Source organism: Agelaius tricolor, unplaced genomic scaffold (genome assembly GCF_023055355.1).
Source record: "Agelaius tricolor isolate 1412-34295 unplaced genomic scaffold, bAgeTri1.0.p SCAF_19, whole genome shotgun sequence".
Classification (NCBI taxonomy): Eukaryota; Metazoa; Chordata; class Aves; order Passeriformes; family Icteridae; genus Agelaius; species Agelaius tricolor.
In genome coordinates, this window is record NW_027269279.1 from 7,119,339 (window position 1) to 7,134,869 (window position 15,531).

Genomic DNA, 15,531 nt, shown 5'->3' on the forward strand with positions numbered 1-15,531 from the left:
TCTTAGCCATGGAGGTCTAACCACATGCCAAAACTTTATAGAATTTTATGATATTTATTATATTCAGTTTTTTCCTCTTTCCTTTTTTTCTGTTTAAATGCTTGTTTTGAGGGGCAGTATGATCTCAGCATTCACCATGAAGAAAAAAGTACACATTAATTTTGTACTCAGAGTATCAGCCTGTTCTTCAGGGCTGCCAATACCAGTTCTTTTCAGAACACAGCTCATAACAATAACATTCTTCCTCAAAACTATCACCTGTGGCAGCAAGGGACCCCCAGATCAAACAAAAACTGAGTTTTTTGAGTCCAGAATCAAAAGGTCACCCGATCACAGCTTTCAGAAGAGAGATCTCTGAAGGGTGAGTGTCTCTTATTTAAATGGTTTTTAATGTTCAACGTTTAGCAGAGGATACATCTTTATTCTACTCCCTTAATGGGAATATTTCATTCAACAGAAACAAAAGCTCTGGCCTATCTGTTAATATCATGGTGATTTTAACTGTGCAGAGAAACACCCAGCAATGTTTATCCTGGATGATGCAAGAGAGTTGCTATGGCCATTACATGCATTTACCATGGTTTGCTTTCCCCTTTAAAATGAACCTATGCTGTAAGATTGGAGCCAGTTATTTAGAAAATTTCTGTGAATTGCATTGAAAGCAGCCGGCTTGTTAAGGCTTCTCACTAAAATAAAGTGTGTAAAAAGAATGCCCATTAATAAATACTGGTGGCTAACATCATTAAACTAGCCTTGAATTCACATTGAGCCCTTTTATCCTCACAGAGGTTTTAAATTTGTTTGGTTTCTGTAAACACACATCTCTCAAACTGTACCTCTGGAAAAGCCACTCCCAGTCTGACTTCACTTTGTCAGAAACACAGTCTCTTCAAGTACAATTTATTCAGTGGAAAATTGGAATGAGAAGCACCAAAACTACCTCTTGTCTTAAAAAAAAAAAGATTTTTATTTCTGTTTTTAAATAGCTTGACAAAACCCATCCATTGGTACTCTGAGTTCAAATGTAAACAGTTACAATACATTACTGCTGTGTATTGATTTTATACATTAACCTATTTGCAGTGACAATCCATAAGACAAGGCAAACTGAAATGCACTGTACCAAGATGTACTAACAATGCCATAACTGAAAAGACTCCAAAGGCTGATGTGTAACTCCCTCCTGTGGTGTGAGTGAGCAGCTTCACCCTCAACAGCTTCTGGCAGCTTGGGGAGCACTCCCGATATTCCAAAGTCTCTCTTCAGGTTTCAAGTCTACTGTGGAAACTTCTCTCCCAAGTTAAAAGTGTCACAATACAATTTTAAAATACATACAAAGTTGTAAACATCTTTCTCTGGAACAAAAAAATAAATGGTTTGTGCCAGCCTTCTCCACCTCCCACATTGCAATAAAAAAATAATAATAAAAAAAATAGGGCCAAAGACCAAGGCCATAGACTAAAATTGTTCTGCAGGGATGACATCACAGTTTACAGGAAGTATTGAGTATCAGCATTGAAAATTAGTCACCATCAGGTAGCAGAGCCCATTTTCAAGAAATGGTTTCACTCAACTTCAAGTGATGAATCAGGCACTGAATGTTTGATTTCCCTACTTTTAAGAACAAAAGCTTAGATTACATTTAGGTATTATGTTTGATAATAGCTAAAACTGACTACAAACAGAAAATGAAACACTGATACTTTTGCAAGTTTGGGGTTTGACCACTTTTGCTGTCAGGTTTATAGCGACCTTCCATGAAGAAGGAAGGAATTTGCAAAACAGACTATACATATATAAAGATCACCCAAATAAAATAGACCTTTTCAAGGCAGATTTTCTTTGTGGAAGTCCCTCTGGTCATTTTGTAAAATGTTTTAGCTTTTAATTGATTTCATCATTAACCATGAAATAACCATCTTAGTCTGAATCTTGTATCACTACTTCCAAAAATACTAAGATAACTGAGATTTTGGGATGCAGTAGAGGATTAATTTCAAAGTACAATAGGATTTGCTCTTACCAGTGCAGGCTGGTAAAGGACAGCATTATTCTAGCACTTCTGAATTTATTATTCTTGTTTTCAACTGTCAGGAGATTGATATCTATGATAATTTAAGTATGGCAGTTGATCATAAATATCAGTACTTTTATAGGCAACATTTGGTTTACTTTAAAGTTCTAGCAAGTGCAGCTCTTCCTTGAGGATTAGAGGCTCTGCAGTCTAAAAAAGGGTTCTCCCCCCACTCCCAGTTACTGGTTGTAACAGAAACAAGTGGCAGAACACATTTTATTCTGTGCACTCTTAGGGGGGGAAAAAGGTTTCAAAATATTCATGTACTCTTTAATGTACTCTTCAATTTTTTGAAAAGTTACACTAGGTTCTAATCTTAATGTATTTTATAAGCCCCAGATTCTAGCTGCAATTCTCAGCTGTCAGAGGTACCACATACTTGAATTAAATACTGGCTTTTAATTGAAGCAGCTGTTTTGAAGAGAAAAAAAGCAGAAAAATGTCACATTGACTACATACTGCTCTGTCAGTTATACCACCTGTCATACACCCTGATGAGAGACTATGGACTCTTACATCTCTACATGGTTTCTGTCAATTTGTTGTGCATAATTAATTGCAGGACAATGTTTCTGAGGTGGAACAAAATATCAGCATATGCTTATGCTGAGAAATTATAGGGAGAGAAATATGTGCATGACCAGGCCATAAAAACAAAAGGGGCAACCTGACAATGAGATTTTATATTAGGAGAGTACATACAGGCTTGCTTCTTCCAAAAATTAAATGTGTATACCTGTAAGGGGCAAAGGTGGTGAGAAGGAGAAAGGAAGCAAACTTTGGCAAAGTTTAAGAAAGTGCTGTCATTACAGTCCTAATAATAACTTAAAAAAAAAAGAGAGAAATAAACCACAAACAAACAACAAACCACCACACCTCAAACAACAGCAAAACCAAACCCAACACTGAAAAAGCAAAAGGCTAAAAAATGTCTACAGCTAGAACTGTCCCCTGGTCAGGATGATGCAGACACAGTAGCTGAGATTGCACTGGCTAAAAACCACATGGAGAAGAAACACCACCATCTCTACTGCATTTTGCACTGCAATGTCAGAAAGTAAATAAGCATTTGCATAAGCATCCCAACATCATACTGTGGTAAAACACTTTTTATCTACATGCAGAGCTCTGTGCACACATTTAAAAGTATATTTTCGTTTCATAGCAGAACACCACATAGTAAATTTTCACTCAAGTGTAACTAGTAGGAAATTCTCTTAATATTGAGTATTTTCTTATTTCTTTTCTAATGGCAGAAATAAAACTTTGCTATGTAGTGCAGGAAGGATCTGGACACTAATCAATGAAATTTCAGATAGCACAAGTTATTTAGTAGAACCCTGACATTTTGCTTAGAAATAACCTCTTCCTAGAGAAGGATGAGAGACAAAAATACAGAAATATGAAGGCAACTCTTGGTTGAGTATAAAGGTCCCTTACCCCTACTAAGAATATCATTTTTCTGTACTGTAATAATCATCTGAGACAGTCCTAACAGCACATTAACTCAGGAAAGTTTTCCACATTGGACATAGTGAAGCCATGAAACTCCACACAAACTGGTTCTTGGCCAAGACACCTTCCATCTTTTGAGATGAGTTACTATCAAAACATCTGTAGGAAGAGAACAGTGGCCTAAACCACATAGTGCTAGATTTATCTATAGTTTCAAAGGATGGATGCCATCCTTCAGGTTCCTTATTCTCCCTCCAGACAGGAAAAGCCATTGAAACATTGCCTCAGTCAGGGCAGGCAGTTCTGTTAGTGCAAGAACAGCGCTTTCACTCCATGGCCTCCCCAGGCTTAAAGTGCAGTCTATTACATGAGATTTTAACATACCAAACTATGCTTTATTTGAATTTCAGAAGGAATGTTCAAGTTAAAATTACCTTTTAGGTTTTAAGCAATAAAATTCAAGGCAAGGTACATAAACTATCTTAAAATGGATTAAATCCACTTATTTAAGTATTCTTTGTATCTTATGATCAATATACATATAATACACAACAAATATCCATCATTTCACTTAGCTGTATTGTATTTAAAGTGATCCTGTAATAAGTAATGAAAGGCCACACATTCAAACAAGACTTTGCTTAAAACAGGACTGTATTAGCTGGACTGTGATATGTAACACAATTCAATATTCCAAGATCTCCTCCTCCATAGGCTCGTCATCGATAAGGAGAAAACCCTTGGCACTCTGCTGTACACACATTTAAATTCTAGTTTATTGGTGGTGTCTCTCATGTTTCATTTCCTTCCCTTTGAAATCACCATGAGAAAAAGGTGCATTAAAAACTGTGGTTTTATGCCTTTAGCTACTCCTCTTGCTTATTAACCTGACAATCTCACCTCCAAGTTCTTGTGTAGAACTGTGGTTCCCAAAACACACAGCAGCTCCCAAATGACACACAGCAGAGAATGTTCCAGGCCAAAGCAGGCAGCTGTACAAACAAGGTCTCAAGTGACAACTGCAGGTACAGCTGTGCCAATGGATCCTTTGTACAGGAAGTCCAAGCACTCGAATTTTGGGTGCAGGACTGTGTTTGTGCACATCTGAACGTAAGGTTCACCATACAGGAGAGTATGGCTGTACCTGTGGAGCTGCACTGAGATTAATGTGGAGTTGCACAACATTGTCTTTAGCAATCAAGCCAGCTTAAACAGGCTCCAACCCCTCCCAGCCTTCATTCCTCTACCCTCAGCTCTGCCAAGTGTTTTTTGGGTCAAGATACAGGCAGACAGCAGCTTAACACCGTGACTCCAAGCCACAGACATTTGGAGGAATGAATGTTTCTGGTGTTCTGGGATGTCAGATCAGAATCAGATCCACATCACTTCAGGAATCTTGAACCTCTGCAACACCACGTGTTAACCTGTGTTAATGCTGCTCACTGCAAGGCTGATTACAGCAGTGGAGATGAGAGTGGATGGCTTGACTGAGAGGGAACTGCTGCTGTCAGAGTAATTACCCATGATACATAATCCAGTATTATTTTGGGACTTTCAGTGACAGGTGATTGCATGGTCAAAAGTCTGCAAGTTAAGCAATCATTTAAAAGCACACCAGGGAAAAGTTATTTTCTAAATTAAAAGTAAGTGGCTTTTCATCTCTTTTAGTATCCAAAAGAAACAATCAGCCAATGGGGATCATGAAAACACAATGTATCACTTAACATAAAAAGTAATATATCTTATCTTCAGCACTCAAATAAGATTTAAAAATTTCAGCACTTCTCTCCCTAAGACTGATAATCAGCATCTTATCTTCATAATCAAGGACTTCTCTACACATGTGTGCTAACAGTTCAATAACCACCACAGTGGAAAGTACTAGCTTTCCAGCTAAGTTCAGTTCAAACTAAGTACAACATCACTTCGTCTCTTTGCAAGATGAAGCAAGACCAGCTAGTGAAAAGGATACCTAGTGTGTGAACCACTTTACTCCACATTAAGTCCTCACTTTTAAGTCAGAGCCAAGGGGAAGCTGAAAATGCATCCTAACCCTCACACCAATACCTCCCTCTTGATGTGAGCCTTTAGAGCACATTAAGCTGATCTACAGCAATGCCCCTGCTGAGGATTTTGGACATCAAGTTCAAAGTTTGGCCTACTGCAGGATGAGTTTCTCCACTTAAGTGCCACCAGGAGCCTATTCCTTAAAATTCTATTCACCAGCAGCTCTATGGATTCCAGTATTCCTGCCCTGTTCTTTGGCAAACCTCATTATCACAAACCTGTCCCAAAGCCAAAGTCAGCAGGCCCAGAAGCTGTCACTGTACTTCAGCAATAACAATCATTCTTTCAAGGAACAAGAATTGTTTGGAAAGTTGTTTACAGTGTCTATTGTAGCACAATAAAGCTCACAAGGTATTGTTAAATTAGAGCAGTACCATCCTTGGAAAGAACACTGCTGACAATTATGCTGTATTGAAGACCAGCCTCCCAACAGCTTTCCAGTTCAAAGTGTTTTAAGGACTGATGCATCAGTTGCTGTTGGATTCAGAGCAGGAATTCAATTCTACAAGAAACAAATTTCATTGGACATGAGTATAAATAGTAGTAGCCAGAACACTCCACTAATACAAACTCTATAGAAAACAAAGGATCTGTGCTAATCAAATTGGGTTCTAGTTTAGTGTTATCAGCAGACCTGCAGAAGTCCCAGAGTCTGAAAATTATGAAGTTCTTTACACTCAGATGCAGCTATTCCTTACCATAAAAAAAGTCTTCCATCAGCCAGTTTAACTAGCAATTATACAACTATAGTTTTTACTTCAGCTAATTCTCACTAAAACCTGAACTGTAACCTTGTCTCTTATTTTCTTGTAATATTAAAAATAGTCGTTATTAAAATCTCAGTACTTTTTTACCTTCACTACTGCATACCAGAGACCTGCTAGTGCAAAAGCTAGCACAGAGATTACTAGCTGTATGATGTGAAAATTATTAGTCACATATTGTATATTCATAAGCATTTGCTCATATCCAAGTGTTTGCTCTGAAGATACAAGGTTTAAGCAACAAAGGAAAAAACATGGTTTCTGGTTGTTTGAGAATCCCATAGCAGAGTTGTTCAGAGAGGCAACTGGATTAGAACAGGAATCAGGAAGTCCACCAAGCTCCAATGCTTTAAAAAATACAAACTGCAATTCATTCTCTTTGCTACTGCTCATTTCTAATTCCAGAAACCACAGGTTTTTATTATACTGCAAATTTCCCAGCCAGAATTGTGCAAAACATACAAAGTTGTCTCCTGGGCAGCCTGAGCTGAAGTCTCCAGAGATGCTACAAGCTTCTTCCAGCCAGCCTGTTACTGAAATACCACCAATGCAGTGAGAAACCCTATTGAGATTGTCTTTCCCAGAAGAAAAATGCAGATGAAATGAATCCTTCCAAGGAGCAGCTGCACTTGAGTTTGTTCCTGCTGATTCACTGAAGCTCAGAGGCATTTCCTTGCCAACAGAAGACGGAGGTATAGTATTAAAGAGAGAAAAATTCCTGGTGTTATGTAATTCTTGTAAACTGCTACTATGATTTTGAGAACTGTCCAACATGGAATGCACGTGTGTCAGGTGAGCTGCTGGCTTGTGGTGATCTGGGCCATTGTCACATACTCGTTTCTGGGTAAAATCTTCTTTCTTCATAGTCCTAGAGCACACGAGCACAGCTTTGATGCTTCACAACAGGCTGGATTTGAAGAAGAGTGACTGAGTCTGGTTGCAGCATACAGCAGAAGCAGCACACCAAGTCACAAGTCAATGGATCTCAATATGGACCTAAAGAGAAAGAATGCAGGAAGTTATTACACTGATAACCCAGTTTCCTGGTTCCCAGTGTACTGAACCAAAAATAATTAACACTCTTTCACATAAAGAATAACCCAGCTACAGAAAGTAACAGTTGTCCCAACAGATAAGTCCCCCTACAGGCTGCCTGAGCACATCCAGAGGGGTAGGAAGTATGCCCAAACACCAGCTGCCCTTCTATAGTTTCAGTTTAATCTGCTACGAGCTCTCTTTCGGTGACAGGCATGAAAGTGAGTCAGCAAAGGAGAAGCCAGAGAGATTCGCTGTGTAACAGCAGCATTTCCCTTCACCAATGGACAGGCTGGGGCTGATTACTGGCTTAACATGGAAGGTTAATATTAAAGTAATCCTCCTGTAAACAGAAGTGCAAGCTGAAATCAGACACACAACGCTGGAAATCAATAAAAGCTTCCCGGAGGGAACTGGTCAGACTGGCTGGCCCAGCAGTTAGCGGGGATCAGCTGTAGCACAAAGGAAAGCTGGTGCTGTTCCAGGAGAGCCATTCTGTACCAACACTGATAACGAGCAAAGGCAAGGCTTTTTCAGCTACCAGGGTTACCAAGCTACGTGTACAACTCCTGGCCATCTGGCTCATTTTCAAGCATTTTCAAGCTTCAGAATTTTAGGGCAAATTGCAACAACAAAAATAAGAGATGCCACATTTTGACCTCTTCCCATTTCAAATTACCTTTTACAAGTAACAAACTCTAACCAGACTTGTTTTGCAGCCCTTGGCCACTGGCCAGATGTCAAAACTTTCATTACAGCTATGTTTACGAGGAGAAAGAGTGTCTGATCCTTGGCTAGAACAGATGCTTGTAGCAACAGTGCACAGCCTGTTCCTGCTGCCAGTTAAGTTAAAAGTAAATCTTTTATTTCACAAAAACAATGAAACTCCAACCCTACAACAGGTCAAAGCTGTGTTAGAGTTCCACGTTTTGTAGAAACAGGCTCAAAACAAGAGAGATACAAATTCAATCTGAAGCATCTTTTTCATGCAATAACACCGGTTTTTAAAACTGTCTGCATTTTCCGTACTGCAACTATTCTTGATTTCAAAAAAAACCCAATCAACCGATGAAGGAAACTGTTTGCTCCTTACAAGGTGTCAGGACCGTGCTATCAAAGTGCACACATTCACGATTTATTCCCAGTATTTAAGTCAGCTATGGCTTAGGAAAAGGCACAGGGAAGCGGGGCGTTTGCTGCTGACGCGCAGAGCGAGCAGCACAGCGGGGCACTCGCCCCCGGCCACCGGCAAGGACAAGGCTGCGGGGCTGCATCCGCGCAAAGCCAAGCGGCACTGCCCGGTGACACGGGGCAGGCACAGCCCCCGCCCCGCCGCACGGACCGGCACTCCCTGGGGGCGCTCCGCCGTTATCGGGAGAGCGGCTGCGAACCGCCCCCGGGCCCGGCCGGTGACACCGGGACACGAGCCCGGCCCGGCCCCGCCGCCCCCGCCCACCTGCAGCCGCACGTTGAGCATCATGGAGGCGACGATGTAGAGGTAGGGGAAGTTGATGCGGAGCTTCCAGGCCAAGTCGAAGAAGATGAGGAGGGTCCTGGTGAGCCCCTTGCAGAACACGCCGTAGGACCTGGCCGCGGCCGACTGGGAGAGCCTGGCAGCGAGTGCGGACAGAGCCGCCGCCATAAACCCGCCCCCGCTCCCGCGGCCGCGCCGCGCCCGGGCGCCGCCGCCGCCTCCCCGCGCTGCGCGTGCCCGCCGGGCGGGGCGCGCGGCCGCGCGTCAGCACCGCGCGTGCGCCGGCCGGGCCGGGCCGGGCTGCCGCAGCGCGCGGCTCTGCTGGATGCGCATGCGCGGGAGGCGGGCGGGGCGGGGCCGTTGGAGCGGGAGCTGCCCCGCCCTCACACACCGCCCCTCGGACCGGGCCCCGGTGCCGGTGCCGGGAATGGGAATGCACGGGGAGCTCGCGGGGTCAGCACAGCGATCATCGAGTCCCGCTGCTGGCCCTGCACAGAGCACTCCCCAGGAGTCCCGCTATGGGCCTGAGAGCGTTGTCCGGACACTTCCTGAACTCCTGTCAGGTTTGGTGCTGTGGCCGCTTCCCTGGGGAGCCGTTCCAGCCCCGCCGCCCTCTTGGGGAATGTTCTGCTGCTGATACCCAACCTTAACCTCCCCTGGGTTACCGTCACTAAACCCATTTTGTGCGGGCCTGAGCCAGGTGTGCTCTCGGGCCTGCTCAGTGGCGCCTGCACTGATGGATGTTGTGGAATCATGGAAGGATTTGGGTTGGAAGGACTTTCGGGCCACCCAGTTCCACCCAGGAACACCTTCCACTGTCCCAGGTGGTTCAGTCCCCATCCAGCCTGGCCTTGGACACTGCCGGGCTTCTCCACAACAATCTGTGCCAGGGCCTCACCTCCCTCACATGGGGGAATTTTCCCCGAACATCTAAACCCACTCTCTTTCAGTGTGAAATGTCAGTGATGGTTTCTGGGTTTGGGTGCATGTTTTTGTTATTTTGTTGTTTACACAGCCATGTGATAAATTCAGTGAGCCAGCTGCTGTCACAAGGAAATGCTTGCTTTGCCTTTCAAGCCAATATTTGAGTTACATAATGAATTAAAAATACGCTGTTCAGGGCTGGGTTTCACACAAGATTTTAAAAACATTTTGCAAACATTTCCCAACGAAGATCTTTGAGATAAATTACCATAACGACACTTTCAAGTAGGCAAAAATGTCCCAACAGATGAATAGTTGACCAATATAATTTTTGGACATGGCCCCCTTTTTTTTGCCCTAGAACTGCTCTTTACAGTTTCCATTCAATCAATTTTCAATAACTGAAATGAAACAGAAAAATCAATACATTGACCTAAACTTCTTATACAATACTATTTTATTGACACAGAATCAAGCTAATGTATAGAGAAAGAATCATTCCAGAGCAGGACATTCAGCAGCTTTCCATTACTAATTGGAAAACCATGTAGGATACACAAAGGTTAAATCAGGAAGCAGATTAACTTTATATTTACCAGTAGATGTCTGCCAGTCTCATTAGTTCTGGCTCATGTTGCACATTGCAACATAAGTGACACAGTATCAATTTTAAAATCTTGATTAAGAGTAAATTAATCTTTCTACCCTAAAATAGGCAATATAATTAATAAATTAGGTCATAATAACAAGTTAGCATCAGTATTTATTTGGATCTAATTATTTCATTAAATAGTGAGATTGATAAAACACTCTTTAGCTTTCCAACAAAGAAATTAGCAGATAATGCAATTGAATACCAATTGAAGAGATTTACCAGATTTTGTCACATGAAGATTTGGAAATTAGCTAATTATTTTGATAGTGAACTAAACCTCAAAGGCATCCCACACTTCCTCTTTTGGTTTCAGCTCTGTCACGGTGGTAAAATCATTTTCAATTTAGCTAAAACACTGATTACTTTAGTATGCAGAAACCAAAACTATTGACATGCAATTTGCAGCTGATGCCTGTAGAGATCATTTTCCATCACTTTAATGCCATCATCTCACTTTTGCTTCTCAGCCCTGACTTGTGTTTTTCTGTTGCATAGAGAACATCTTTATCTTGTGGGGGGAAAAAAGACTGTAGGTTTTCATACAATTTGTATATTCTATTTATGCCAAAAAAAGCTATTTTGTATTTATTTATTATATCTATTACTCTTAAAAGTTCTTCAAAATTTCCACAAATGGTCCCAGTGAGTAATAGATCCCAGAATATATAATCACTTTTTAATAATTGTCTTGTTTCTGTAATAAATGTGCATTTCTGTTTCAAGTGTTGACCGTGCTGTATGATGAACCCTGATTTTAATTTCTGGCTTTGACATAATGTGCTATGGGTTTTTTTTGTCTGGTTTTTGTCTTGCTCTCCACTCCAAGAGAAGCTGTTCAGTTGGGATGTGAGTCACAGCTGTGCAGCATGACAGGAGGAAGTAGGCTTCTTCCCATTCCATCTGTTCTCAGACAAACCAAGCACAGAAGGTTTGGTCCTTTTTTAGGTCCTAGCTCTGCTGAAGTCCATAAGCTTGTCTGCAAGTCTGGAGCAAAACAAACATGAAATCTTTCTAAGGAAATCAGGGGCCACATCACAGCTTGTAGCTTTTGGCTTTATTCATGTGAGAAATGACTGGACAATGGAAGGCAGCAAAACTAGTGATACCAAGTGGGCTTGTGTCATGGTTAAACCTTGATACCCTTTTCTTGCTATTTTAAGGCTCATTTCTGTGAAATGTTTGATATCAAGATGGAAGTTGAGAGGCCCTTGCAGCTTCCATGTCTGTGTGTTTCTGCAATGCCTCACCTCAGGGCATGATGTGATGCCTATAAAAGGCTTATTCCCATATTTCTGCTGAGGGAGTTAAAGGGGATAAAAAACTGAAGAGAAAAACACAGAGAGAAGTGTCAGGTGGTTGTTTATAAATATATAATGATGCCTCTATTCCAAAAGCTCCCAGCCATATACTGGGATTACTGTGTGTAGTCCCATGGCCTCCCACAACAGTTGAAGCACTGTCTGTTACTGCCTGCTAAACCTGGGGGCAGACATCAGTGAATGCAGAGCCTTATGTGGTTTTTGTAACTGAAATTCCTGACAGAAGAGAGATTGATCAGAACTACCTAAAGAAAATACAGGACTTGTTTCTGTTTTATTCAGATACCAGAGAAATCATCTATGCTAGAATCACATGAATGGAATGCATTTATTTTACAATGCTTTATTAATAATGTAAAGATTTACATCCTAACATTTGATTTTTATGCTCCTTTAATCTGTTCTCTCTGATGCAGCAAATGCTGACATTTAAAACTTGTGGTTCCTTTTTTATTGCTGGCTTTGGTTCCTCTAGAGCAGACTGACTGCTATATTTGAACAGTGTACATATCACATGCAAGTACAGGGTTTTTTCAACACTCAGGAAGCTAATCATGCCAAAACTGTTTGCCTGGAATATCTATCCATTACTTCTGGATTAGAATATTTTCTAACATTAATTTTCTGTCATGGTACTTCCCCAAGTTCTCTGAATTTCCTCCACAGCAATAGTGCCACTTTCCTCAATTAAAAATATGTGCTCCATTACCTTGACAAAGAGATATCAACTAAAGAATTCAAACATCATTAAGCAAAAAACTTGTCATCTCAGGCAACTGTTAGGTGAGAAGCTTTAGGTAATAGCTACTGTCCAAATAGCTGGAATGAGTACTACTGTCTGGATTTAAAACCAGAGGGCAGAGGGGCTCAGAGAGTGACAGGCCAGAAAGGTGGATAGCACCACAGGTGGAACCTGAGTCCAGGAAGGAATTTTGAATCCTCACTGCTGTCTAACATTGACTTCTTTCTGCCAGGTACTCTGTACCTAATACTGCCTCATTAAATACCTGACTTTTGCCACCAACTCAAATTAGGGTCAAGCCTTAATTACAACTCTTACAGACAATTATGTCAGCTATTTTAAGATGAAAAAGCATCTGGAAACCCCATTTTCTCCAGTAAGGTCTCTCTGTTTTGTGTGAGGTTTGGGGGGTTTAGCTTGTGGTTTTAATAGAAATTATCTAAAGAAAGAAGAGTGCAATATGCTGAAAACTTTATTCCACCCTCTGACCCTTTACACCTCTGCCTCACATAGAATTGGCTTTTGCACTTTAGTCCAAGCCCCAGTTTCCAGGTGAATTCCAGTTGCAGCTTTTCACCCTGAACCAGTTTTTCCATTATTGTTAAGAACAGAAGGTTACTTTTGACCTCAGAGTTGTACATGCTGTGTCCTGCAGCAGCTGAACAGAACCCCTGCCAGCTGGAGGTGTCACTGTGAGGAAGGGAGACACTGAATCACTGCCAGGTGTTCTGCTTGTTTCCCTGGACAAAGTGTACACTGGCTCTTCTCTATTTCCCTGTGCCTTCATTCATGAGCTGTCAGCCACAGAGCACAGTAATAATTGGGGATGAAAGATACTACAAAAGTGCCAATAATTACTGTCTCTGTAACGTTGATAGTCTGTGTCATGGTGAGTAGAACTTTCTGGTATTGCATCAGGGTGATTACCCTGCCACTCCCCATCCACAAGGGAGAATAATCCTCCCTCAGTGCCAGCACACACACAATGCACACATTCAGGCACTATCCCAAACAATCTTAAATAATGATTTCTTCTTGTTGTCTAAGAAAAAGGCTTTCAACAGGAATTGTAATGGTGAGAGAAGACAAGATGATAGAGTGTGGAATAATATTGAGACTGATCTAAGCCTCAGCTGCATGATTCATGATTTTATCAGAGGTATGGAAAGATTTATAATGGGTTATTGTCACTGCCATTCATTATTTTCTTCCATCCTACTCCTCTGTGAGGTGCATTTGTAACTATTCTGTGTACAACTCAGCACTGCAGTCATATCTATCCAACTGAGAATTCTTCTAATAAGTTGTCTGTTATTAACTTCACTCCTTTGCCCTATGTTTCATCCTGTAAGTTTCCATGTTGTTCTTTCTTCTCACTCTCAGGGGAAGATCCATACCTGCAAAGTGTTGAGTATTTGTAGCATGATGTAAGTTATCTTTTTCTCTTTAAAAACAAACACACTGCATACTAGGTGAACCAAAAAAGATGCAAGAATGAAATAGAATGTAGCTGGAATATAGTAATGTTTCACAATAGAATAATTATCACATCATGTATTTTAAGGAGCATACACACAATTGTCTGCCAGGACAAATAAAGCTAATGGAAGAGAGATATCAGCTACGATTTCAAATGCAAAATTTTTAAAAATTCAAAATGGCATTTTCTATAACATTTGAGGAAATAAATACTTACAAATGTGTGGAGGAAAATTGTCTAAATATATTGCCATTATCATCATCTACCCAAACTGTAATATTATTTTTAATGACTAACAGTAAGTATTTCTGTAGGTATTTTCTAATGTTGTCAATTATATACCAAATTCAGTATAAAATTGTCAATTTAAAACCTATTTAAACTATGCCTTGTGTTTTAACTTAAATATTTTTTGACAGTGCAAAACAATTGATCCCAAAACAATAGGGTGGATGAGCACTGAGAAGAACATACGTAAGAAGATAATGCTTGTCTCATGACAGGATCATAAAACAATTAGTGCTGAAGTGTTTTGTCTGTTACAGCCTTCATCCTTGTCTTTGTTGCTATTTTGTAATTATGTTGTAAATGCTGCTGTACCTCTTTTTCATAGAAAAAGCTCTAATCGCCCCTCTGTTATACACTGGATAAAAAAAGAACCAGTGAAGGAAGAGATAGGTGGTGGAAAATCAGAAGCAGTTTTATGAATCCCTGGAATCTTGCCATGTCCCGGGTGTGACATCAGTCAGACGCCGGTGGTGCTGCCCTGTTCCTGTGCGGGATCTCCGAGGCCCCGGGAGCAGCAGGAGCGCGGGGACCCTGCCCGCAGCTCCCGGTCCTGCCCGCACCCCCCGGTCCTGCCCGCAGCCCCCGGTCCTGCCCGCAGCTCCCGGTCCTGCCCGCACCCCCCGGTCCTGTCCGCACCCCCCGGTCCTGCCCGCATCCCCCGGTCCTGCCCGCACCCCCCGGTCCTGCCCGCATCCCCCGGTCCTGCCCGCACCCCCCGGTCCTGCCCGCACCCCCCGGTCCTGCCCGCAGCTCCCGGTCCTGCCCGCATCCCCCGGTCCTGCCCGCAGCTCCCGGTCCTGCCCGCACCCCCCCCGGTCCTGCCCGCAGCTCCCGGTCCTGCCCGCACCCCCCGGTCCTGTCCGCAGCTCCCTCCTGTGGGCACAGCGCGGTGCCATTGCCAGCAGCACAGGCTTGGCTTTAACGATCCTGATCTTACGTGACAACTCACTCCAGGTTCCATCTGTGTGAGGGAACACGGACATACAAGTGTTGCAAAAATAGCTTTAGGTTCACAGTGGTAGGATTTCCTCTGTGATGGGAAATATCTGAGAATTACTTCTGCTCAATGAAAGAAAAATGAAAGGGAGTAACTGTCTTGGAATGCTCTGTCCACTGATGAAGTTGCATCGTGTGGTATCAAAATAACTTAGAAATGTTCTGAAATTAAGAGGTGATCAAATCACTGGAAAACCACCCCTGCTGGTGGTTTCATTCCTCCCAACTTTGCAGGAGCAGTGTGTGCATGGGTCTTCT

The 15,531-nt window shown here is 42.1% G+C and overlaps 1 protein-coding gene across 1 annotated transcript; it reads right to left on the reverse strand.

Moving 5' to 3' along the window:
• Positions 1-943: 943 nt before the first annotated feature.
• SMIM10L3 (small integral membrane protein 10 like 3) lies at positions 944-9,122 on the reverse strand. Its single transcript, XM_071444073.1, has 2 exons — positions 8,852-9,122; positions 944-7,356 (listed from the first exon to the last, which is right to left on the reverse strand). Exons 1-2 carry the CDS (start codon positions 9,035-9,037, stop codon positions 7,336-7,338), a joined length of 207 nt encoding a protein of 68 aa, XP_071300174.1. The 5' UTR covers positions 9,038-9,122; the 3' UTR covers positions 944-7,335.
• Between the last annotated feature and the right edge of the window lie 6,409 nt (positions 9,123-15,531).